Source organism: Pteropus medius, unplaced genomic scaffold (assembly GCF_902729225.1).
Source record: "Pteropus medius unplaced genomic scaffold, Ma_sr-lr_union100, whole genome shotgun sequence".
NCBI classification, from domain to species: domain Eukaryota; kingdom Metazoa; phylum Chordata; class Mammalia; order Chiroptera; family Pteropodidae; genus Pteropus; species Pteropus medius.
In genome coordinates this window covers 5,570,375-5,597,533 of record NW_024348304.1, presented here as the reverse complement: position 1 = coordinate 5,597,533, position 27,159 = coordinate 5,570,375, and the positions used below count along the sequence as shown (strand labels likewise).

The following is a 27,159-nucleotide window of genomic DNA, read 5'->3' as shown; positions in this document are numbered from 1 at the left end:
AGAGGGGCAGGCAGGGTCACTGACATCTGATATTTGCATTCTGAGTCAGCCGGCAGCCACAGGTAACCATGGTGCTGCCGTGTGACAAGGTCACTGGATCAACAGAGAACCAGTCTGACCTATTACCGGAAACCCCTCCACCTGCCACACCCGTGGCCTCTCCACCGGGGGTGGCAGCAGCTCACCCTGCCCTGTCACACCCTCATCAGCTCCAGGAGAGGCAGTGTCTCCGACAGTGGCTACAACAGCCACAAAGCAACTTCCCCGTCCTCCCCTGAAAACCTCGTGAGAACTAGCGATTCACCGCACGTGCTGAGGACGCGGGCAGGACAACCCCTAGAGGGAGGTATTTCACGCAGGGTGCTCTTGGTAGATTTGGAAAAAACAAAACAAAACAAAACTCCACTAGCCATGTAGCAACCTCAAGCCTAACTCAGAACCACTCAGACCGCCACCCCTGGGCCCGCCTCCCCAGGGCCGCCCGCGAGGCGTCTGGGAGGTCAGGTCCTGGCTGGCTAGGGCCAGGCATGAGTGCAGGCTGGACGAATCCAGGGACAGAAGCAGGGACAGACCAAGGAGTCAAGTCTGAGAAGGGGCTGCACACACGCGTGTGTTTGCACGCGTCTACCGGACTCGAGTAGGGGAGAGGGAGGGAAAGAAAAGCAAGCTGCGCTGCTACGCTTCCTCGCTCTGCCAAAAACAGACCCGCAAGACTCGGAAGCACCCTGTGCCGAGACATCTCCTCGGCCCCACAGTGCAGGCCACGAGGGGACACAGCGAAGGCGGCCGCGCACGCCTGCTCCCTCTGACCGGCGCGGGGAGGCCAGCACCGTCTCGCAGCCGGGCCTCGTCCTCGGTCCGCTCATGTCCCAGGGCTCATGGAGGGAGCGTGGCCCTGGCATCAGCGCCAGCCCAAAGCCGTATTTGGCACAGAGCGAGCCCGCATCTGCGAGCTGCCCTCTCTGTCTGTACAAGTCACAATGCTGAACTCTCTCTTCTTGAGAAGGACAGGGAGTTCTTTCTTGTGCTGCTAAGCACAGTTCACATTATATGCCCGCTAACAGGTCTGTATTTGTTTTTCCTGGTGGCTTTTCAGGCTGGTGATCACTTTAATAAACTTCACCATCATAGAATCTGAGGCAGTGTCTGAATTAAAAAAAGGCCATTTCTCTACTCTGCCAGCTTTTCCCCAGGATGCCACTCCTCTTTTCCAAGTCCTGGGGACAAGGGAGGACCTGACTGTGCACCTTCCACAAAAGCACAAGCAAGACTGAGTCGCTTACAGCAGCATCCCCAACCTTTTTGGACCCAGGGACTAGTGCTCCTATGAGAATCTAACGCCTGATGACCGGAGGTGGAGCTGAGGCGGTGATGCTAGCGCTGCGGAGCGGCTGCAGATACAGATGAGGCTTCGCTCGTGGACCCACCGCTCACCTCCTGTGTGCCCGGTTCCTAACAGGCACTGACAGGTACTGGGGGTGGGGGTGGGGGGATGGGGTTGAGGACCCTTGCCTTATAGCTGGGCACCCGGCCCAGCCATGCCCTCCCTGCCCCAAAGAAAAAGTCCTTTAAAACAAAGTCACAGGTTTACATCATCAGGAAGCAAATCATTTTTAAAATAAACAGGCATTCCAACTAAGTCCTATGAGTAAAAAACGGGAAGTTCACCGAAGAAGGGAAAACGAACCAAAGCGCCAAGATGAGAAGTGGCAGACGAGATAGCCCAAGCCCTCACGCAGACTCAGGCGCAGACGGTCCGCAACTGACAGGTGCCCCCAAGCGGACGAGAATGCCCGAGGCCCTGGCGGAGCTCAACATTAACAGCTTAAGTACAGAGTCATTTGAACTCAGGGCTGAACTCAGATAAATTTTAGAAAAAACTCTGAAACAAAATACGGGTCAAGGGCAAGGTGGGCAGCGTGCACGCAGCTCAGTGCCTGCTGGCCGCCAGGGCCGGGCGAAGGGGCTCCCAGGGCACCGGGGCCCTGCCGCTCCCCACCCCGTGTCCCCAAGTGTCACACGCCCATCAGAAAGGCAGCGGGGTCTGTGGGGACAGCACAGGGAATCGATCACACAAAGAGCAGCAGAGCCATTCTCATGCCTCAGGAAAGGAAGGGTGCGCAGAGGGTTCCCGAGGACAAAGGGCCTGGGACAAATCAAAGCCACAGAACGGCCACCTTCCGGGGAACACCGTCAGTCAAGCATCTCAAGGGGCGGCTTCCACAGCTCTGAAGGGTGCACACTGCTTCCCTGCGGAGGGCGCTATGCCGCAGCCAGCTCTCCCGTGAGCCTCAGCCCAGCGGCACCCCTGACTCCGCGTCAGTCACCCCCCCACCCCACCCCCGACCCCGCGTCAGCAGGAACTGAGAATGGCTGGCCCGGGGGGCAGCGGCCTCGCTCCACGGACACCACCGCCACGGGAGGCGGGCTGTGACGTCATCCCACCAGAGACAGCGCAAAACCAAAGGGCGGAACCAAAGCCTCTTTCCCATAATCTGCTCACTTCACGACTGGACTAAACCAACATTCCTTTTCCTCAATAATTTAGATCCTCAGAGCCCAGCAAAGGTGTTCAAAGAAAACAGAATTTCAGGCCTGGTAGGGGCCCCTAATCAACAAAGGCCAGCAGAGACATGCGCATAAAAACGACTTAAAATAGGCTGATAGATGATAAATGACAGGTAGGTGGATAATGAAACGGGGGAGCAGAGGGAACATAAGTTGAGAAACAAATCTGAAAAGGGGGAAAAGCCTTAAGCATAATCTCCAAAACAAAACTCCCAGAACAGCACTGAGTTGCTGCCAAATAAGCCACAAATTTACAGCTAAAACTAACTTGAGGCTGGCAGTGACCGGCAGCAGCTGAACCCGCTGATCTCCTGGCCAGAGGAAAAGTTATTGGGAGCCAGTGATGATAGAACGGAAAAGGAAAAAAAGAGTATAATTAATAATAACAATGGCTAACATTTACTGAGCACTTTTTACGTGCTGTGTATGAATTAACCTCTGTGTATTAGCTCACTTAAATCCTCACAAGAATCCTGAGATAGACAACTGAGGTATCCTCATCAGACAGATTTGGAAACTAAGGGACCGAGAGGTTAAGTAACTTGCTCAAGATACACAGGCAGACAGTGACAGCAGTCAAGCAGGTGTGTGTCCATCACACGCTCTCATGCACGCTCGGGTAGGACATGCACAGTCACGCCAGCACTCAGCAAATACCTCCGAAGGCTTTCGATCTTCATGTCTGGAGCACGAACTTCTCCTGTGCTGAGATCGGGAATTCTGTGACCAAGTAGTTGACAGGCCTAAAGAAATAAATACCCAAACAGGAAGATTAAAAGTACACACACAATTTTTAAAATCAGACTGAAGAAGGCTCACCTCCATGCCACCCATGAGACAAGTGTGACGCTCGGACAGACAGAGTCCCCTAGCCCCCAGTACTCAAGTAAACACTTACTTCCCAGAGCAGGTCTCACAGGACCCCTGGGTCCAGGCTAGCCCAGGGATGCTGTGCTGTCTGCATCCCAGGCACAGCACACAGGTGGGCACAGGCCCCCTTAGAACACCATGCGGGGTGGGGGCTTCACCCAGAAGTCTGTGCTTCTGAAGTTAAAAGGGTCAGTCTCCCACTGGTAGATACAAACTGAAAAATATTTGTCTGAGTTTTCAGTAAATTTTCTAAATGCTAAGATCATCATGCTAAATCAGAAGGCTGCCCGCAAAACGTTAAAAAAAGAAAGTTTTGACTCCATGAAGCATAAAAAAAGTTGGATTCCCCAAGACTAGGAAGCCGAGACCTACAGCAGAGGCTGGTGCTATGGCCAAACAGCCTTCAACATGGCCGTTCCCCTTGGCCCACGCCTGTTGCTGCCCCTGTTCATGTGTTCTACAGACTCTGGGCGCAGCAACAGACGTGGGCCAAGGGGAACGGAGTTTATGGGTGCCACACTGCCTCCAGAAAACCGGGACAGCTCTCACAATCACCTGCAGTATGTGTCTAACTCCCTAATAACTCACCTCTACCCTGAAAACATGCTGTCCAGTTTCCCAGAAATTAACAAATCCCTCCACCACCAAAAAAAAAAAAAAAGCAAAACCTAAAGGAACAGCCATTCTACCAGTAAGATGACTTGTCACTCAGACAGGAAGCTCTTATCTCTATAGATTCCAGAGACAAGGGACACAGAAGCAAAGTGACCTTGGGGACATTAAGAAATAGAATCTGCCAGTAAGCCTATCATCAGATTTGCAAAGACCAAGTCTAATGGCTTCACTCTGGTGGGGGAGAGGCCGGCACCTCCCCGGGTCACCAGTTCTAAGGCCGATTACAGGGTCAACTGACTGCTGTCAAACCAGCAGAACCAGATTTCTGACAGGTGCCCCATGTAGTTAGTTCTCAGTAAATTGTTTAGAACGTTTTTCTTTAAAAAATAAGTGTGTCTTTTTAGACCGCAAATGAATGTTTCACTTCCACATTGAAAAAAATATTCTGGACACACTAGGGTGAGCCAACTTACAGGGGTTCTAACACTGGTCATCATCCCCGGAAAAAGGAAAGAGCCAAGTTAGGAACACAGAGGGGGACGGGGTAGCTCCTGTCTTCGGACAGGACTCTCACTCCCAGATCCCGCGGGCCGGCCGGAGGGTGAAAGAGACAGGAATCCCTCAGCAACTCTAGGTGGAGGCCCAAGGGTCTGGGGAGGGGGAGGGAGGTGCAAGGCTGACAGGCATGGCCCTTTCCTTTGAAATACTATGGGAAGGGCTGTCTGCAAATAAGGAACAAACCCAGAAATTTAAAAAGAATTATTCCATTGCTATACTTTAAATTCTAACATAGGGTAGACGGCGGCGGGGGAGGGGGGGTGGTCCTTACACTCAGATAACTTTCAGAGCTAAAGCAAAAGCCACACATTTGTTTATTCTTGGTTTTAGGGAACTTCTTGCCTTTTCTTGGGGATCTGTTAGCATCCCTCTGGGGTAGTTTCCAGAAAGCTTGCAGCTTTGCTGGCAGAGAACACAACCCCAGTAGTGACAATCATTTAGAAACTCGTCCGAGGGCTGCTTTTATACCCTTAAAAAATGGGTGTCTGCACCACATTTGCTTTTAAAAACAGATCCAAAAATGATCCAAATTTAGTAACTGATAGTACCACCCAACAGAAACATTGGTCTGCCCGGAAATAGTCTGTTCCTCTTCCTTTTAATTTACTTAATGTAAAAGGAGAAAGAGAAGTCAAAATTAATCCTGTGAAACTCAATGTCAGAAAGGGAGACTGAGGGGAAAGCTAAGTTTAAATTATCACTGACATAAGAAATGTTCTGAACTTAATTACAGAAGCCAAAAACCAGAAATCACCCAAATATCTGTCAACAGATTGAATGAACAAACTGTGGTACATCTATTCAATGGAATAGCACCCGACGGTAAGGCAGAGTGCGGATGAGCGCTGGGATCATCATGCGGAGTGCAGGGAGCGAGGCAAAGAGCACGTACCGTATTGTTCCACTTACACAAACCTCTGGGGAGCATAAACCCATCTACAGCAGCAGGAAGTAAATCAGCCGTGGACTGTGATGGAAAGGTTGGAGGGAAGACTTATCTTGAGTTTTCTGATTTCATGAGTGTAAATATGTCAAAACATATCAGTGCAAACAATTTAAATGTGTGCATAAAATAACTGATGATTTTCTATCATCCACTAACAATAAAGGGGAAGAAATGTGCTCCATTTTACTTTACACAGGTGGTTTGTATAAAACCTAGACTTTGCTGCTAAGCCAGGTGAGAATGTGGGCTGGTAACTAGAGGATCTTTCCGGGTCCAGCAGCAGGTATTTGTTGCTGGCGATCTCTTCCTTCTGGTTTACTTGGTCATATCAAAAACCATGTCAAGAGCCACTAGTACAAGACACAGATGACTACTGACAACATACAGTCTTGTGCACATAGCGGATGCTCAATATTTTTTTTGAAAAGTAGACAAAAATATAGTGTCATTCAGAATAGTCATGCTCAACAAGAGCCATCACTGTAACTCAAGAACTGAAGGTGGCAGCTACCAAGGACATGCTCCCCCTTTTGCTTATCAAAAGATATGATTTTGAGCTCAAGGAAAATAAAGCAATAATGCATGCAAAGACAGACTGGTGGGGCCGCTGCCTCCTGATCAGAAAACACCTGCGTCTTGGAAGCATCTCCGAGTATCCACAGGTGAGAGACTCAAAGCGAGTGTCCAGACATTCCCGTGCTGGCCCTCGTCCCCACAAGCCATGCTCTCTGGACGCTTCCCAGGTAATCAAGAAGCTCCCAGAATATCACCCAAACAAAAGTAATCCACATTCCTTTTTAAGTAAAAAAAAAAAAAAAAGCTATGGTATACGACACTCTTTTTGAAAGTATGTTGAGCGAGGGGAAAAAAAATATATCGAACACCAAAAAGGACTGGGAGACAGCGCTTTAGCTGAAGCACCAGCCACGCGTAAGCTCTTAAAACCCATGTGCTAAGATTATGCTGGGTTGGTGCTGCATTGTTTTTTTGTTTTCAAAATGTTAGCTATTCCATATAAACAATGAAAAAATAAACGAGAAAAAAAGTCTTGTTTTATTTTAACATCCCCACCTTCCATTATTAAAAAGGTTGAAAGGCTCACAGGTGGCAGCCCGAGCCCCACCTTCCAGTCCTGTTAGGCAGGTATTTCGAACACACTCCTCTGAACTATTAAAAACAATCATGCTGTCTTGCCCTAGATCTAAAATTAGGAAAAACCTCGAGAGTAAACCCAGTGTGTACTGCATACACCTCCCACACTTAGTGTGTCCCAGGCTGCGCGGCACCCGGAGCTTCAGAAATCAGAATGAATGGTGGTCTGGGTGTGCACAGCACCGCGAAGTGCAAACACCGAAGGGACCTCATCACCGACCAAGCGGCACATCTCCCGTGTCTCAGACTCTCCCTTCAGAGGCTAAAAAACAACATGTGGGTGTCTCTAGGGTGTTAATCCAGCCTATGTGCAATACATACATTTAAATAACTGGCCCAGGATGTTTCAACATTTAAATACACTCCGAGCTGCAACCAAACGACACGCAAATGTTTCAGTCATACAGCACTCCTGCTGGGTGAGGTCCAAGTCCAAGGACCACGGAAGGTCGGTCCATAGACTTGATCATTTTGTGGAACTTCTTCCTTGAGCCCAAGATAATACTCTGCCTGACAATGCCAAAGTCAAGCCACAACACAAGTTGGGCCTGAAAATGGGCAAAGCCACCCATGTGCCTTGTGAAGACATGGGCGCAATACACATTCTGCAGTATTTGAGCCAAAATTCCTGCATTTGAGGAATTCCTGTGCAACTCCTTGGGGTGTCACCAGATGCAACCGATGGGGAAAAGAAACAAATTAAAGATATAGTCAAACAGGAACAGAACCGAGACAGAGTTAACTCTTATGCAAAACAGAAACCACCAAGGACAGGCATGGAGGTAACCAAGCACAGCCAGTCAAACACAAGAAAATGAAGACACGTTTTAAAAAAATGGAAGAGAATCCATTAAATGCAATAAGACACGAAGGCGGTCCAAAGCTGAAAGTACGTTTCACCCACTAAAAATGTTGGTCTCTCCTCATTGTTTATCTGTAAGCTGGGGAGAGCCAAGAAAAACAAAAGTGCCCACATAGCTTCATGTCTGCTACTCACTGACCTGCATTACCATGTGCAAAATAAGTAGGTTTGAATTTGACTCAGCTCTCTCTTCTGCCCATTTGTTATGACAGGAGGCGGAGCCAAGCTCTGCTGGAGAGCTGGAGCGGACAGAAATGTCAGGGCCGGCACAGGTGTGAACACCGGAGAGCAGCGACGTCTCCACGAGGTACCTGGCTCCAGACCCTCACAGGCACATGCCCCCCACAGGGAGGCCAACACAGCCCTGACACGCAAGACATTAGGCAGGGCAAGGAAGCCCTTGTTCCACGACTTTAGGGTAAACTTTCAAGTTGAAGTATCAGCATGCTTCTCTTTTTGTGAAAAGTGAAGGAACCACTTTCCCTCTGGGTCTTTGAGGCACCGCATTGTAAGAAACCAAAAAACCAAAAACACCATTTATATTTGGCTCCCTCATTTTAGCCAAAGCCCCATGTTTTGAAAAAATTTGCCAAATGAACAGTATTCATTATGTACTATTTGATTCTCGTCTTAACTTTTATAAGGAAAAAAAACGAGGGTGCTGATCAGAGCTGTTAATTGGCCTGAGATGACAATATGTGACTCCTGCCAAAAGCAAGGACACTTGATGTTTTAATAAGCCTCTGCAGCTTTACGAAGGGCAAAATGCAATCTCCATTAGGTTCTGGAAATGCTGAAAATTTGAAAATAGCTGGTAGCCCCCATTCCCACATTTGCCAAAGCCCCTAAGGACAGAGGATCCTCGGTAGAGAAGCAGGAAATGAAGGGCTTGTTTCTCTGGCCACACCCTGGCACAGTGTTCAACTTCAGAGATTGGCTGAGCGGGGTCCCCGGAGCCCAGCAGCTACAGACGCAGCCTGCAAACACCCCTATGCTACTCGATCCGGGTGCAGGGCTGGGCCTCCAGGGCACCTGGAGAAAGGCTTCGCCAGCCACAACTGCAGCTGGATGAGGGCTTGCACTGGCACAGGAAACGCCCATCTGTCCCCACTGTAAATACCACACTGGCGTTCGCTGGCCAGGCCAGAAACAAAGCAAAGGGCTCCAGCACCAGAGGCCAGCGGGCCCGGGCGTGGCTGCGGCTGGTACTACGGCCCCACACTGACGTCTGCAGCTGCCGCTCTTCCACTTGGACGTGCTCGGCATCGGGCTGGGAGGTGCTGCCAGAATTCTGCCAGGGCTGCAGGTTGGAGATGCTGGGGAGCAGCCACTGCACAGACCCAGCCCATCTTCCAAGCAGGGCTTCCTTCCCAAGGGCCCAGATTCAGCTGGCACAGGCTGTTCCGGGGACCTGACTGCAGGGGCAGAAGGTACCCCACTCGACCCCCATGGGCCTCCACCAAAGGAGGGATGCCATGCAAACAGGCCGGCAGGTGGCAGAGGCCTACATGGTGAAGCAGCTGCCCTCAGAGAAGATGGACAGGGTATGCTCCAGGGTGTGGATATGCGCACGGTTTTATAAGGCTTGGCTGGCATTTGAGGTTCTCACTGCTATCATCATCCTCCATAATTACCAGATCATTAGGTCTGGATGGAAGACGCGGCCATTATGCTGAGCCAACCGTATGACAAAAGGACTAGCACCTACCATCTCGTCCTCTACCACCACCTTCGGCTTCCGGGTCTAGCCTAGGGCTGAAGAGAAGCCAGCTTTGTGGTCTCTTCAGGTTAATCCCTCAGTACCCTTATAAATAATTACCTAATCCTCTGCCCCAACACAGACACGAGCATATAAGGAGGAGGAAGAAAATGGCCCATCACCGATAAGGTTGGGTTTTGATGGACACACTTTTCATAGGAACTCTGGGCGCTCCCTTCCTCCTTCCTTTCTAACCAGAGTTCGTGGTGGGGGGATGCATGTTTACATGAAGCGTTCGGTCTTCTAAAGCTGCTATGGGCTGCACTGTATCCCCCAAAATTCATATGCTAAAACCAGACCCCGGGTGCCTCAGAAAGTGATGTATTTGGAGACGGGGCCTTTAAAAGAGATGATTCAGCTAAATGAGGTCATTTGAATGGACCCCGAGCCAATCTCACTGGGGTCCTTATAAGAAGAGAGCCAGGGGACCACATGTGCAGAAGACCATGTGAAGACACAGCAAGAAGGTAGCTCTCTGCAAGCCAAGGAGGGAGGCTTCAAAAGAAAGCAGACCTGCCGATACCTTGGACCTTGAACTTCTGGACCTGCTGATACCTTGGACCTGAAACTGTGAGAAAGTAAATATGTTATTCAAGCCACTCAGAGTGCGGTATTTGTTGCAGCAGCCCGAGCTGGCTGATACAGGGGCCTCTGGGGCTAGGAGGACCTGTGGACAGCTGAGGAGGAGGAGACTGGGCCTTGTCCAGTATGGCAGTCACTAGTCACAGGTGGCCTTTTAAATTAATTAAAATTTAAACAAATTTAAAAATTCAGTTCCTCAGCTACACTAGATTAGAACATTTCCATCTCATTGGGCAGCTCTGGTTCGGAAAGGAGAACTTATTCTAAAGCAGCTCAGAAATGAGGAAATGAGGCAGTGATGGTGGTAGAGTGAGCGTAAAACTGTTGCTCGAAAACAGGGCTCTTAGCCTCCTATTGGGCATTATTAGTATGCGGAGGTAATTCATAAAACCTTCTTTTGATTAATTCTGAGACCAAAAAGCAAGGTTTTTTTTTTAACTGCTGAAAGGCAAAACTGTGTACTGGACCAAGCAGCAGGCATTTGTTGAGTATGTATAATTCCTGAGGACATTTTGATAGACATCACAGGGGCAGAAAAGAAATACCTAAGCATGTTTGTGCCTTGAGGAGTGAAAAGCCTAAGCAAATATTAGAGAGAAAGGTAAATTGGCAAGTGCTAAGAAGCTCGGAAAGCACCCCGAAGGCTGACAGGCGGCCGTGACGCCCGCACTTGGGCGCAGATCCGCCACCTCCCCCGGGAATCAAAGCGAAACCCGCCTCTCCGGCTCTCCCTCCCTCTTCCAGGTCACTCTTCCCTGTGCCAAAGAGCAGCCCCACTGTCTGCCCAAAAGTCCCTCAGCTCCTCCATCCCACCCCTCCCAGTCTGGTCACAGCCTCCCTTCGCATGTACCCCCAAATACTCGACACCCCTCCCACAGCCACTGGTTCTACTTCCCACTGCTCCATGCCTGAACCCAAAGCTCCGACCAAAACGCTGTGTTTTGGGTTCTGTTCTCACGTTTCTGGTCCTCGACCTCCTATGCTCAGTGTGGCCACCCACAGCAGCGAAGCCTTGCTTTCTAATGTGCAGCTTTTACTCTGCTAAAAACTCGTAAACTAGAAAACTAAAACAACCCTGTCTGCTCAAAAACTATTTCATCCTCGGGGAACTGCCTGCCCCACTTCCATCTCCCCAGGCTCCCCGCCGCGCCCCCCCCGCCCCCCACCTGTGAATGTGTGCCTACATGTATCCGCCTGCACAGGGCTTCAGACATCGCCATGGCTGCCCTAGGACTTTCTATCAGAGCTGGAGCTCAGATACGTCTAAGATGGAGTTCCTTGAAAGCAGGCCCGACACTTTTGCCATCGCACAGTCGAGCGAGCATTCTTTCAAGGTGTCTGTCCCGAGTTTGATCTGCAATGTATGACATCAGCTGATGGGCTGGAGCTCAAGCACTGTGATACACACAAAATGTCCTTGTCATCTGAGAGGAACTCCCTGAGTGGTCTGTTAGCTCCTCCATACGCATTCATTGTGACTGCCTGGAAGCCAGCTAACTTCTGGTTCGCAGCTGCACCGTGAGAACATGAGGGTGCCAGAGCTGAGATGCAGGCGGTAGTCGCGTTAAATGCAGTCATGGTAAAATCAAGTGAGGCGCCCTGACCGGCCACGTACTAAAAATAAAAGCCTGTAGTGACTGTCCTCACATCACAGCAGGCCGCCCTCAATCCCCGTGCATGTGATGAACCGGTTAATAATTAACTGGCTTCGATTAGGCGCCTTTTCACAAAGAGCAACTGTGACATCCCATAAATGACGTTTAGGAAAAACAGACACACCAGTGACTCTTGAAACTGGATTCTTCATCCTTGGATAACAAACAGGAAGCCTGAGGAAAGCCTGCCCGCAGTCAGCCTTCCCCGGAAAGATCTAGTTACAGACCTGCAGCATCACGCTCAGATGTGTTTCTCCAGGCCGCGGCTTCCTCCGACCTGCCTGATATGCAAAGGGCCTCAGCTATTTAAAGCATTACATTAAAAAATCATGTTTCCAAACTGACCCAAACCCTGGTAGGCTCCAAGAACAACAAAGCAGGCCTTACTGCCATTGTCGTCAGAATCCTCACTGCTGCTGGGAAGGCGACCTCGTTTCATGATCTCCCCGGGAAACAGCAGGAGCCTGCAAGGCAATGAGACAGCACTTAACCCACGATGATAATACACAATCATCAAGTTGTGCTTCAGATGGCAGCCCAGGATTTACAGCGGACAAAAGCAAACAATCGGCTTTAGGTACCATTTTAATGGTAAACAGTGAAAAGCTCAAAAATACATAATTAGGTACAATCATTAACAGAACAGGTTCAAAAAAAAGACAAGGGGGAGAGGCAGAGAAGTCACATATCACTAGGTCTCCCAGAGGTGCCAGGTTCCTCTCATTCCTGTGACATTATCACAATGACTCCAGGAGTCTCTTCCGCTGATAGGCAGCAAGCACTGCAGGCAAAATCCGCAATGATACCTGTGCTTCCTCTACAGACAGGTTCCCATTTCACCTGGACGTGGGGAGGAGGCTGTGTGCCTGAATGTGTGAATGTTTACACGGCACTGGGTACAATTATGCTTTTCAGGCAAATTTTACTGAAATAGTCCTAAACGCCGAATAACCTAGATTCCAGGAACAAACAAATGGAATAACTGGATTGCAAAGGCCTCCTGTAGCCAACCCCAATTCCTCGGCAATTCATGGCTGAAGATGGAAGGGGCCACAGACAGCACGTAATTCTGAGGCAGACCCTTCTCCTTTATTCATTAGGAAACTGAAGCCAAATAAGGTTTCATCAGCACTTGCCCAAGTACTTGGGCGGGAGCTTTTAATCCAAATCCAATTTTGTTACACTTCATCCCAACTCCTTCAAGAAGTTCCAGGAGTCCCACCAAACCTGGCAAACTAAGAAATCAGCTTGTACAGACACCAGGCCCACCTTGCCAACCCCTTCCAGGCAGCTGGTGATAACAAGCTTCCGGCCCCCCAAGTCAGAGAGACTGCACTTGGGAAAGAGGGCAGTGGAGGAAGGTAATACTCGTTCAAGGCAACATTCTGAACAAATCCAAAAGAGCTTTTCCAAACTGAAATGACTGATCACCCTGACACACCTCAGGGCCCTGTTCTCACCGCAGATCGATGATTCCCAGTGGGGGAAGACGGCTTTTTTAAGTCAGAGGTATCCGCCCAGCCTCTCAGAAATGTGCATCCCAACCGCCCCCACTGGGAACCACACCGTCAGAATGTGGTGTATTTCCAAAAGTGTGGCGCATGGGAATGGTGTAGAGAAAAAAGCTGGAGAACCACTGTACTAGAACAAGATAGAAATTAAAAACCCAAAGCTCTACTCTAAATGGACCTGGAAAAGAGCAGACAAAACAAGCAGAAAACACATTATACAACACAGTCTGTCCCCACCTACGAAACAGACCTATATGATTCATTCGAAAATCCAGGCCCCTAATATATAATTCCAATATTTTATATTTTCTTGGGACACTCACTCAGTTAAGGTCTGTGGGTGTGTGTTCACAATTGTTTTTCACCCACAATTGTTTTTTTCAAAAAACATTACAAGAATTTACCAAGATGGAGCCAGGACAGGAGTCCAGATCTCAGTCGGGAACTGTCTTATGGGACAGGGTTTCATACTGTGGGGCCCTGAAACCCACCCAGCCCTCTTCTTCAGAGCCCCATTCATCCATCACTCTCGCACTCAGCTACCTACAACTTGGCCTGGAGCAGGCTCACTCCAGTCAAAAACTCCCAGGGCTCACCGACACCTGTGGCCCACTCCCCACTTGAAAGGATTGCCTTCCCTGCCCGTCACCACGTCACCACGTCCGCCGACTGCTCCCAGTGGAATTTCTCCTCCAGCCATCTAGAGAAAGCACAGCCCGCTCCCCTCTAGACCCAGCAGGAGGCGCTGCACAGAAGAAAGGGAAGCACAGCAGCCCTCATTCCAATGGCTGCAGCTCCCACGCTCTATGTCACAAGAGTGTTTAAAAAAAAATAGAAAGTGCTACCTGGAGAGGAATTCCTTAAAAGTAACAGTGTGAGGTCCTAAGACACAGCGAGGGGAATGCAGTCCCCACGTACGGGCGCGAGTGAGAGCTGCGGGGAGGAGCGAGTACACTCCCCAGCTACCAACACGGAAACAAATGCTGACGACATCCTCAGAGACTCGGACAACTTAAATTTACCTAAATAGAAGAGATTTTCTGAATCAAAATGCCTTCCTCCCAGCTCCCAGAGAAAGCACTTACCTCAACAGTCACTCACTAAATGAAAAATGCAAGCACTGACCAAAATGGAATGATGCTCCCAAACACACGTAAATACTCTCAAGCAAAATGATGCAAACAGAATAAAAACAGTATTTTCCTTCTAATGAATTCCATTTTCACCCACCCTGAAAGATCTTAAGGGATGCAAGCTGAGAACGCTGCACGTACTTCTCCAGGGAACCCGGTGCCTGGGTGTGGGTTAGTGCGCGGCTTGCCTGCTGTCCTCCTCTGTGGCTCTCGTGTACTTAAAACTCTGACATCAGGCTGCTTTATCTCACCTGGGGTTACTCACTATCATCACGAAATCGAAGTTCATGTCACTGTCTTTAGGAAATACAATACAGCGGCTGTGTCTCCGCAGGAAGAGCCGGCGCAAGAAAGCAGAGGACGCTCCGGTCACTCCGCTGGCTGAGGGCAGGGTGAGGGAGAGCGATTCAACGCCGCTCCACACTCCAGAGACAGATGCGAGAAGATGCAGCCCATGGACATTTGACCACTAATCTAGTAGCTGGTGCAGGACGGAAGTGCCTGTCGCTGACCTCATGAGGCTGCTGGTTTAGCCGAGGAGACGAGTCAGCAGGACCACACAAGGCTCTAGGAACAGGGGCTGACGACATCGGGGGAGGATCCTGAGCAGAGTCCGGAATAACAAAGGGGAGGCATCCAGAAAAGGACGCACCACAGTTTTGGGCAGAGCACTATAATATTTAGCACTCTCTATATACATATATAATCTACTATGTTACTCTGAGCAGCCTCTCCACATCCAGACTTTACTATGTGCTCATTTCTTTACTAATACGTATCACTTATCTTATGTCCAAATGCGAGGCTCATCGATTCATAACATACCCTCTTCATGTCGCCCCACTACCCCACGGGTTTGCTTTAAGTACCATCCTTCTATTCTCCATGCCTACAATTCCTTACCCCTTCCAATTATTGTAACATCCCTATGAGGTGACCTCATCAAGCTAGTCCCTAAGCCAGTGGTCCCCCAATCTTTTTGGCATCAGGGACTGGTGCTCCCATGAGAATCTAATTCCTGATGATTTGAAGTGGGGCCGAGGCGGTGATGCCAGCGCTGGGAGCAGCTGCAGATACAGACGAAGCTTCGCTCGGTTGCCCACTGCTCACCTCCTGCTGTGCGGCCTGGTTCCTAACAGGCCACGGACTGGTACCTGTCCACGGCCCAGGGTTTGAGGACCCCTGCCCTAAGCGAACCTCTCCCTCTGTTCCACACTGTAAACGGGTCTAGCCAGAACACAGGTTGTCTGCCACCTGTCCCTGCAGCTCTGCCCAAGCATCTCTCTTAACCTGTCCCCATGACCAGCTTGCCTCCGCTGGGCTAAGCATCGGCCCTTGAAAAGGCCCCATTTCTGTTCTCAGCCTCTGCTAATGCTTCTCCTCCGCCCTTTCCTCCTTACCCACCCACTGTAGAGAAGGGTGTGCCAAAACAACCAGCCACTGCGGTGGCTGCTCAGAGCACCATTTCCTCAGGGAGCACAGATACCTTCCTACCCACTGGAGCAAATCCCAATGTAGATTACATGCAGATCACTCTCCTTCAATCTCTTCTGTCACATAGGTTAAAATGTAGTGGATTAGCTAATGTATTAATTCAATTAAAACTGTATGGAGTTGGATGCCAGGGATGTAGTGTAAATGAGATATGGAATGGCCTGTGGGGGAGACGCAGTAAGCAAATAGCTAGACAAGTGGCTTCAGGGCAATCACTGCTCTAAAGGTTACAGTACGATCATTCGCAGATTATGGTGGGACATGGGATACGATATGTACACGAGACAGCAAGGTACTCAGAAACCTTGACATTCAAGTTTCCTTGGACTGAAATCAGCATGCACTAAGCTGATTCCCAAAGTGGCTCAGGAATTTGCAAATGAACAAGTACAGTGACCAGGGTGTGGTCCCAGGGAGGATGACTGGTGTGCAAGTCTAACTAAGAAAGAATGAGAAATGGCCTCAGGGACAAGGAGACAGGGGCTTTTACAAAAGAGTAAGATGATTAAGAATTTGAGGATGTTTATTCAATGCAATTCCTGGGAAAGAGGGACCCATTTGAGGAAAACAAACTGTCCAGTTTCTAGAATTACTCTCTGTGGTGGAACAGGGGCCATTTATCAGACCATAAACTCTACAGCTGTAATAAGAATTACACCCTAGTGATTTTAATTATCTTATGGCTCATTCGCAGAAAGCCTGGTTTCTTCCTCTAAATAATCAATTTCATCTACTATATTTTCATTCTTACACATTTTACTCTCAAGAAGTTCTAGAAGGTGCTCAATTGAAGACCTCTACATACTTCCCTATGCATTAACTAATGCAGTGACGTGCACTGAAATAACCTTTGGATGGATGACTGAGTTCCCATACATAAACTGTACCCTATGTGCACTTGGAAGACGCTTTCATTTTAATATCTAATTGACCTTTAACTGGAGTAACTTCCATTACCTTGTTTTCAAATTTATTGGCGTCCTTCCGTTCTCTGTGGAAGTTAATAATCTAATATCTAAATGTACTATATTAAAAATATATTTAGAAAATGTGTAATATAAAAACGTATGTTAAAGAATGTATTTCAAGATACTGAAGGGTCGGTCTTACGTAAAAAGTATTTAGCAATGAACTACTCCTTTCTTTGTTGGCTCAGTTCACGCAATTTGAATATTACTTTTAAATACTATGTAATTGATCATTTGATTCCTAAATTATTGATTACAGACTAATCCCTTCCCATTAAAAAAAGATTTACATTTTCTTAATAAGTCACCTTCTTGTCCCCTACGGAGTATAAGTATAAAGTATTCAATGTAACAAAGAACCCAAATATAATGACCTATGCTGCACAGTAATTTCCTGTGCCTAAGTGAATGTGAAGAAGTCCAGCTGGTTTCTTACCTCGGTTTTTAAAGCAAACATTAATTGCCTAAATAGGAAGTTTTCAAATTGGCAACATTATCTAATTTATATGTGCTTCAGAGTCTAAAAATACTTATGTGACTATAATTCAAATCCAGTTTTTCTCACTTTAACCAAAGGGTTATATCTGGTTGAAAAAAAAAAAAAAGTCATAGATTTGATTTAAATGACACACTGCTTAGATCTTAAATGTTAAAGTTTTAACCTTGTCTAAATATATCAAGCCCCCCAAAAAAGGAACTTTCAGAAATGTGTCCTTTATAATGTCAAATCCTCAAAATTCGTTTAAAGAAAATGCTGCCCAAGCTACTATAGGTAAGCCTTTGCAAAAGTGTCATACTTAAAAATATTCAGTGGGAAAGAATTTATATTAGCAATAAACAACCACCTCTCCCAAAAAAGACTGTTAAGAACTGACCAGATAATCAATATTTATTCCCATGAACTTTACTAATAAGGCCCAAGTGCTATAACACATTAGTTCACTGTAAATTCTTTATAAGTTATTTTTAAACTCAGACTTTAAAAGTCAATAAAAGTATTTTTCGAGACTTTAAGGAATTTATAAATTTGAGTAGTTCTAAATGAATCACAAGCAGCAACCATTTGCCAACTTATAAATAATCCAATCCCCACTTATGAGCTCTAAAACAATCTATTAAACCCCTCCCAGGTCTCTGTAATTGTTGACTCAATTAGAGTCAGCAACTGAAAAGCAGCTACAACAAAACATTCCAATCATTTATTTGGAATGTTATTTCTTTTAACTTCCCTTGACAGGGAAGTAAATGAATTCACACTCAAACAATAAAGGCAGTCAGTCACCATGGCCTCCAATCTTGAGCTTCTATCCCTATTTCCATCGACTCAGAATTCCTTTCTTTTAGATCTATATGCTCAGATATGGACAGATGCCAAAGACATATTAAGAAACAAATGCAGGCAAACTGCAGGCAAAAAAAACCCTGAAACACAGGCCCATTTATATATAAAAGGGAGAAGGGAAGAGAATACATACACCATTGCTTGCATAATCATGAAAAATTTCTGGAAGAATTTTAAGGTTAATACGTTTATTTCAGAGAAATGTGACCAAAGTGTTCTAGATAGAATAGATTGGGAACTTCTACTTCTGTTTACGACCTTTTATAAAATTTTTATTTTTCACCATGATCCTATACCTTGTACTACACCTTGAAAAGATTTAAGATCCAAAACCTTTCTTCCCTGATCCTCGCCATATATAGAAGATCCTGGGGGCGGGGGCAACCTCTCGGCCCCTCTCAAAATACCGGCCTAAAATGAGCAGCAGTCAACAAACTGTATATCCCACTTCCTCCCCAAAATGGGTATCAAAGGCTTGTCTTGCTTCAAAAGAAAACCTGATGGAATAGCGCAAAAGGAACAAAATTAGAAAAACTAATAAGATAATGCTATAAAATGTTACTATCACCCATTCATTATTTACTTCGAATGCAAAAGTTTTGAAATGCAATAAGCATAGCCAATGCCAGTACCTGGTCATTAAAAATATATACAATCAGAACAGAAAAACTGACCCCAATAGGAAAACCCAGGGTATAAACTACCTTTAAAGAATAAATACTCAACTTCCTATCCATTTCAAGAGTAGTACTATTTTGGGGGGGAAAAAAATATTAAAAGCAATGTTCCAGAGATGGCCACCAAACACGCCATTTCCTCCACCCATATTAAGTCATTCTTTTCCACAAGCCCAGACATGACCTCAGAACCCTCCTGAACACACACAGAGCTACCGTTCAGTCAGAATTCATGAGAGATAAAGCCTATTTGCCCTATATGTCCTATTCGTCCTTTCACACTTTTTTGACCATTTACTAAGGCAAGACCAATTTCTTCAGAATGTATGAAAATAAAGTCCTCTCTAAAGCATTTCACTGAAAATCAGAAGTTTGTGTTCCATTCTGCGTTGGGTTCTCTGAACCAAGATCAAATCTGTATCACACAAACACACGCACACACATATTATCTAAAAATTCATTGAAGAATAACACTTTAGAGAAACCAAGTGTTGAGAGATGGTTTCTGAATGAACCAAGGTAAGGGTAAGGATGGGAAAGGCTTCTACAACCCCTAATTCCACCCTTGGAAGAATAAGTCATTAAATGTGAAGTGTCTACAAGGGAATTTTAAAAGATTTTTAAATGCTCAAACCAGATGTTCTTACACAGGATATACAAAGCAGCTTCTGCAGAAACCAGACTCAACCAGCTAATGACAATTACACTGCGCACAGATTGAAATGCAGCTGTTTTGAGGAACTTTGTTCCTTGATTATAGCCGGTTGTCAGAAACTATCAGTTACCACTAACAATGTTAAGTCACCAAAAAATTTAAAGTACTGTTTTTGAGAGAGAGAGAGAGGGAGAGAGAAAGAGAGACTCCCAATGTGTATATTAGAAGACCTAGATGGCCCACTTAACAAAAACTTCATTTACATATCATGAGTTACATATGAAAACAAACATTTCACCACAATGTAAAGTCTTATTACTACGGCCACAGAAACACAAGATGGTCTCCAACCCAGCAGCAAGGTCTGGAAAGCAGTATTCTCTGGGTTGAAAGTTGAAGAGTCTCACCCCATGGATTATGTCTACAGGAAATCTTCCCTAAAGAAGCCCATAAAGTCATAACTGCAGCACTAGAGAACATTTCAGAGATAATTTAACCTACCTTTCCAAATTTTAAAGGCAACTACATTCAATTCTGGAGAGGTAAGCTGCATGAGCCAAGACACACGGATAGGTGTAGTAGGGCAAAGCCAGCTGCTGAACTAAAGACCAGTTCCCAAAGTGGATGGGTACCTGGAACTTGGACTTCCCCTTACCCCCCACCCAGAAACCTACTGAGATTCAGGAAAAAAGTTATCTAGAAAATTAAGGACAAGCACTGTACTTATCAGGAAGCAGACAAGTAAAATGCAATCAGTGACCAACAGTCTGTTCACCTGGAAATGGAAACACGCTTTCCTGGCCAGCTGGTGTAAAGATGGCTGCAAACGCCATGCTGCCTGGTGGAGCACACAAAAGATGGAGCCGGAAGAAGAGTGTGCTGGTAGTTCCCTGAACACTATCGCGGGTGCGCGAGTCCTCTGCGCAGCAGGCACTACCCACCCTACTTGGAGGGAGGTTACTGCTTTCTGTAGGAAACCCCTTCACAAAGCATATTCCCTTTCACTGGGCTTCTTGGCCTGGCCTCCTTGGAGGGTGTGACTTTCTGGGTGTGCTTTCCTCGGTACTTAAATTAAGGTCCTGTGTTACACACCTCATCCACAAGAGATCCTAGAACCGAAGAGTTAAGTGCGACAGCCCCCAGACTAGCCAACTCCCTCCCTGTTTAATATCAAATGAACTTCTGATTTCGACTTGTTGTTTCAGGTTCCTAAAAGAAAAGGAACTCAGCCCCAGCAGAAACAATCTGGCGGCCAGGTAGGTCTGTGTCTCACTGTGAATCAGGTTCGCAGGCTGTTTCTGTCTGGCCCCTGAGCTAAGAATGCTTTTCACGTATTTAAAAGGTTTGGGGAGGGGGATCAAAAGAACATTTCATGACACATGGAAATTACACAAAATTCAAATTTCACTGTCTGTAAATAAAGTTTTATTGGAACATAGCCATGTTCATTCATTTACCTTCTGCCTACTGATTGCTTCAGTGCTTAACAATAGCAGAGCTGAACAGTTGTAACAGAGACCATTAGGCCTACAAAGCCTAAAATATTAGTTCATTACTATCTGGACCTTTACAAAAAAAGTTTACTGATCCCTGTATAAACCAATGGACTGGCAGTGATGTTTATAAACCAGCATTATGCATGTTTAGTGAAATGTGAATCAATTACCAGGTCCCCGGCAACTGACAAATATCTTACTGCTTACAAAGTTAAGGATCAGACACTCTCAGTCCTAAAGAGATTCTTAACTAGAACAAGCAAGAATCAAAAAGGGGAAAAGCAGGGGGCCCGTGTGGGGCAGGGGATCTAAGCAACTTAAATAAAAGCCACGTCTAGAAACCCAGGAATTTTTTTCAAAGGAAAACCCCTGAGGCTTCTACTTGGGACCAGTATACACTAAGTTATAAAAACTTCTAACAAGCTTCTTATCTGATTTTCAAGTCAGTAACCAACAAACAGAAAAATAACTATTCTAGACAGGGATTTAACTCCAATTCATGGTTAATAGTGATATAAAAGGATCAGACAGAAATTATAAAAAGAAGTCACCGGAATTTAAACACGGAACTGGAATCCAAGGATAGATACACTTAGTATCCAGCGAGTCCCTGAAATGACATCAAATTTCAGTGCCACTCAGTTTCTCTGGGGGAGTGGTTCCACAGCTTTAGATCTCCAAAGTGTCCCAGACTTTAAAAAAAGTTACAAGCCACCAGTACTCTGCCTATACTACTTAAGTGCACCATTATATCTCAACACTGAAATAATCGATACTCATAAAGCTGACCATGAGTAATCAAGAAAAATCTTAAATGATGTTTAGCGTATTTTGTGCTAAACGAAAGGAAACCATACAGCTCAAACTCCAGCCACCTGTTAACCTTGCCAATTCTTGCTCCTTATCCTGGAGTAAGGGGTCAAAAACAAATGTTCATTTTACTCTTCAGTTTGGACTCTCACCACGGAAATCTTCACTTACGATAACTGTTTAGAAAGTGTCTTAGAAGCTGGTAAAGTTTCAAATGAATAAAAACTCTCGCACAGATATTAAATGCTCAACATTAAAAATATATTACTGCCAGTTGTGAGTGCTTTCAAAACAAGACAAAACTGTGGTTTAATTCATTCAACAAATAAGCCCAACGGAACAGAACCTAAGGTTTTAAAGATGAACTTACTTGAACTGTCGTCAACCCCTTTATGTCTTGACTCCACCTGGAGAACCAAAATCAAAAGTAAATACTGGACTCGTCGTGGAGTAACCAAGTCTGGTCCTTGAACGTTTTTGCTACGTGCACATCAAAAACACCGGTCTAGAGTTAATAAAGGATTCAAAATGGAAATACCCAGTCCCTTCACCAGTGACTAAGCTTTCCATTCCATGTCTGGCAATTTTTGGTGGTGGTGGTTGCTTTCAAGTGAGAAAAGACATCCTTCGAAATCATCCGAGGTTTAGGCTAGACAAGGCCACAAAAACGCGGCCAGAGTCAGGATCAATATCCTCTTAACACGACATCTTCTCTCCACTCCGCAACACTCAACTCTAGCTAAACTTAGAAACACGATGCACTTTCACTCAAAGGTAAAAAGGTCCTCCACTGAGTCTCCTGCGTTATTAGAAATTCAGAATAACTCCATCGGAACCCACCAATTGGGAAAATATCAAAATCCGCACCCTCACAATAACAGACCGATATTTTTGTATAAGTACGCCATTCAAATGACAACAGACTCTCTTTCAATTAAGTCTCTCAACTTCCTGAACCTGAAATATCCACATACTAAAATAAACATATTAGCCGTCCAAATTTTAAATACATGGTCACATAAAGTACTTTAACAACTTGAAAATGGAGAAAAAGTACTGAACACTAAAACATGCAAGGAAACAACCTACTGTCTCAGGAATTAAAAATACTTTCCCAATTAGGGTTCCTACCAGGCCTCTGATAGCATATAAGAAACTGACAACTCCCAAGAAAAGTAACCCTTAGTATTTTTTAAAAGGTATTGTTGAGTATGGTACCGATGTTCTAACTTTCAGGCTTGGACAGGGAGGGAGGAAAAAAAGTGTAACACCGCTGAAACTCAGTTTCATCAAGCCGAAGTTTTTAATGCCAATCCAAATAAAAAACAACATGTATTGGCTAAGATGTAGTGTTTTCCTCTAGAGGATGTCTGTTTTATTAACTTTATGGGAAAACTGAGTTTATAATGCAAATTTTGACAAACCATTAGGTACAATGCTATAACAGGTGCCCTTAATACTAAAGGAAATCAGAAGGCAGAATTCTGAGATTTTCATATGACTCCTCATCACTCTCAACAAACCCTGTAGATGTAGGATATGCTCCAGGGTTTGATGACTGATGTTTGCTGTTCCAATCAACTCAGTATGGAAACACAAACAGCTGATAATTCTTTTTGCAACAAGTCTGTGGTTATATACATCAAGCAAATTTCTTTAAAATCGCGCTTTTCAAACAGAATCTCCATATCTAATACTTCCAAGCTACAATAAAATGCTATTTTAACGTTCAACTTTTAAAAATCCAGACATGATTAATTCCAAAGGCTTGCCTCAATGTTAGAGGGTCCGTCAAAAAGTTACTATAGATTCGAATTTACTTATGGGAAATAACCCGATGCAATAAACGATCCTCGACTAGGCAATGTTTTAGACAAAGCTGCTGTTATATAAGGGGGCCAACTGAGGAAATCTGAGTATATCTCAGTAATAGATGAGATGAAAACTTACCAAGCTAGCTGGGGGGAGGGGGAGACACAATGACTCTCTACAGAACTGTATGTATAGTTTGATCTCATTTTGATTAGAACATGCACACATATGCATAGACAATTATCTGGAAAGTGATACAAAGTTGATCTCCCGGTGGTAGGAATTTGTCCTATTTGCTTCTCTGTATTTTCTAAGTCTCAACAATGTACATGTAACACCACTTCTGTAAGAATACTTTAAGCCACTAAGGGCTCCTTAAAGTCAAAAATCAGTATTTATGATGTGCCTACTATAGGTGAGACACTTGGAGATCTGCTTTTATTCTCATCAAGCCCTCCCAGTTTTTTTAGTTAATCCTTCTCTCCAAGCCTGTGGGCTAAGCAACAATCATTTCTAAAATATAACATTTCCTTAAATTCTAAAGAGTTTTTTTCTCTCTGGTCTCACTCTCGGGCACACTAATCATTTTACACTGATTTCCCTTTATAGCTTACTCTTTCAACCTTGGTAACTAAGACAAGATTAAAACAGTCCTTTGTAGGCTGAAAACCTGTCAAGATAGAGTAGGAACAAATACGGTATAGTTTTTTCCTTTTAAATGAACATCTGTCTGGATTTGTCAAAGTTAAAATCTCTGGGGCAACGCATCCAACTTTTCTTACTAGAAAGCAGCCTATGCAAGCATGATCTTAAGATGGAATCAAGGTCAACTTCTACTACATGTTAGGCAACTCCCTTTATCTCTGGCTGGTATAAGGATGAAGGGAGAGATGGGGAAACATGACATTTAAATAGCTGAAAACTGCGCATGTCCTAGCCATAGAAGATGAAAATTCCAGGACATATACACATGTTAAAAACACATAAACTTAAGAAAGCAACATACCAAGCAATCAGAAAGTCATGTAAGTGACATTAAATGAGAGAAATATTTGGGATAAAAGGACAATGAAAATTCTGGGTTGCAGTTATTTGCTAGGTGTCAGCCATATAATATCCGGTCTCAGCAACATGTGCTCCCTGCTCTACAACAACAAATTATATCAAGTGTTAAGTTTCGTTACACTAAAAGCTTCCTTTCTCCTGCGATTTAATCAAAATGCAACTTACTGTAGTAATCCCTAACCATTGATGGGTCACTAAATCAGCTTTCTTTCAGGGAAATAATTTTCTCTGTATCTTAAAACTAGTTCATTAGCTTTGAAAGGTATTGCCTTAAGCTACAAGTAACTAGAGAGCCAGTCGTTCACAGCGGGGTTTTCTAAAAAGGAAAAATAGATCACCTAATAAAAACCTTTGGGAAAGAAGCCCCCAAGCAAGCATTCCCATTAATGGAAACCTTAGATTCTCTCCCACTTTCCTGAAAACGTAGCTGTCTTAAGTCATTCAACTGCAGCTACCACTTAACAAGAAATTTTAAATTCCCTCTAGGCCGGGGTAAGCAGAGGGCGACAGACCCTCGTCCCCGCCGACGTGAGGTGGGGCGGCCGCCTCCTCGTTACTAGAAAGCCAAGCAAAGCTGCTTTTAAACGGTCTCCGGGTGACAACGCATTCCTAACGGGTTTCGAAGGCACGTTTAAATCGCCCGCTTTTTTTGTTTGCTCGCTGCGTTCCCGGGGCGCCGGGGCTGCGGCCGCCCCCGCGCGCCCGGGAGGGGGAGCCCGAGGTGGGAAAGCCGGGGCCCGGGGGGCTGGGGAGCGACGGGAGAGCGGGCCGGGGGCCCTGGGGTCGCGGGGGAGGGGTGGTCTGGGAAGAGGGGCGAGTGCGGGGTGTGGGGGCGAGAGGCCCGGGACCCCGGAAGGGCGACCCGCGCGGGGGGAGCTGGGCCGCCGCCCCGCACGGAGCACACCGCGCTGCTCCCGCCGCCCGCTGGGGTGCGCCAGGCCCGCGGCGCCGCCCCCTCCCGCCCTCGCCGTCCTCCCTCCCGCTCCTCCTCCCGAGGCGACAGAAACAACAGCGCGGGAGGAGGGGAAAGTAACTCCCGGCACCTCCGCCGGAATTAGCCCCGGTGCAGTGATGACACCTTCTCGTGGCGCAACCAAGCGCCGCTCCCTCCGCAGCGACGTCCCCGCCGCCGCCCTCTCCGTTCGAAAGTGGCCACCCCCCGCCGCCGCCGCCGCCGCTCCTCCCGCCCCGCCGCCGCCAGCTGCACCAATCCGCTCGGCCCCAGTTGCAAATCAAACGCTCCCTCGCGTCCAGAAGCCACTTGCGCCGCTGGAAAAGGCCGCGCCGTCCCCCTCCCCGCGTCCCTCCCGGGCGGCACCTTCGGGCTGGGGCGGGCGCTCGGCGAGAAACGGCCGTGAGACGGGGAGCCGGGGCGCCGGCGAGCAGCCCCGAGCCGGCTCGGCTCCCGCTCTCGCCCCCAGACAGTTCTGGAAACTGTGTATCACCTCTGTCACAGGAAGCCATCCGGCGAGGAAGGCGGCGCGGAACCAACAAACAAACGCCTGCGGCCGCCCGCCGGAATCGGCGCGGGGACAGCCGCGGGCTCCGAGCCGTTCCCTGGGCGGGGGCGCGGCGGTCGCCCCCGCGCCGCGGGGCTTTGTGCAGGGCTCCCGCGGCGCGGGCGCGGCGGGCCGGGCGTCCTCGCCCCCATCGCCCCTCACCCCGGGCCCCCGCGGCGCTGCTGGGACCGTTAGGTGACGCTCTGGCCGCGGCCGAGGAAGCGGCGCCTCGGCCGCCGCCCGCCCCCATTTCCACATGGAGCCGCCTCTCCTCCAACGCCAGAGGCGGGCTACAAAAGTTGGCCCCGGGGCCACCCAGCACCTGCCCACGTGCCGCGGAGGCTCGCTCCCGGGTCTTCCCCGTCCCCTTCCCCCCCGCCGCCCTCAGCCGCCAGGTCACCTATTACCGGTGGGAGGGGAGAGAGGCTATTTAAACGCCCGCGGAAGTTGAGGCACCCCCACTGGCGGGTGCCGTGCACCTGCCTCCCGCCGCCGCGCTCCGCCACTTTGAGCAGCAGCCGCGTCCTCGGCCCCGCCTCCTGCCCGCAGGCGGGCGGGGGGAGCGGGAAGGAGGTGGAAGGGATCGAATTTCTCCAGCAAATGGGACCGTTCCGACAGGATTCGGTTCCCCGGTCAACATTCCACATTCCATCCCTCTCCCGCATTTGCAAGCCAGCGCCAACAACCCGGAAAGCCTGCTGGCTCTGGCTCCCGAACAACAGCCCCCAACTCACAAACACACGCTCACAGGCACAACACACGTGCACTAAAGGGCTTTGCAACTTGCAGTCCCGGGGTACACGCTGCACGTTCATTTAAGACAGCGAAGACCAAGCGACCCCACCCCCACAATTTGCAGATGGTGGCAAAGGTTGCAATTTGCAATCCGTTTTAAGTTCATGGTTAATCGGTACTTTGCTCTACCGATGCAACTCCTTCCTAATTTCACCGATGACGGGTTTTACACTTTACAGGCAGTCTCGCTGTAAGTAAAAGGTCTGATCAGTGGAAACCCAATTTGGAAGACTCTAATTGCCAAGCTGTCCCTCCACCCCCTGCTCACTGCCCTTGAATTGATGCAATGGATATTTTGGACGTGTGGTGACGCGGTGACAAGAACCAGGGCTGCG

At 47.2% G+C, this 27,159-nt stretch overlaps 1 protein-coding gene across 31 annotated transcripts in view; it reads right to left on the bottom strand.

Moving 5' to 3' along the window:
- JADE1 (jade family PHD finger 1) overlaps window positions 1–27,159 on the bottom strand; it is a 297,514-nt gene that overhangs the window by 25,750 nt on the left and 244,605 nt on the right. For 4 of the 31 annotated variants that reach the window (XM_039879621.1, XM_039879612.1, XM_039879611.1 and 1 more), the window contains 3 exons: window positions 11,955–12,031; window positions 11,795–11,848; window positions 3,226–3,311 (listed from right to left, as the gene is read on the bottom strand). In XM_039879621.1, the coding sequence (XP_039735555.1) occupies window positions 3,226–3,311; window positions 11,795–11,848; window positions 11,955–12,006 (192 nt within the window). In that variant the 5' untranslated portion in view covers window positions 12,007–12,031. The other 27 variants (XM_039879633.1, XM_039879618.1, XM_039879616.1 and 24 more) reach the window with 21 other exon arrangements.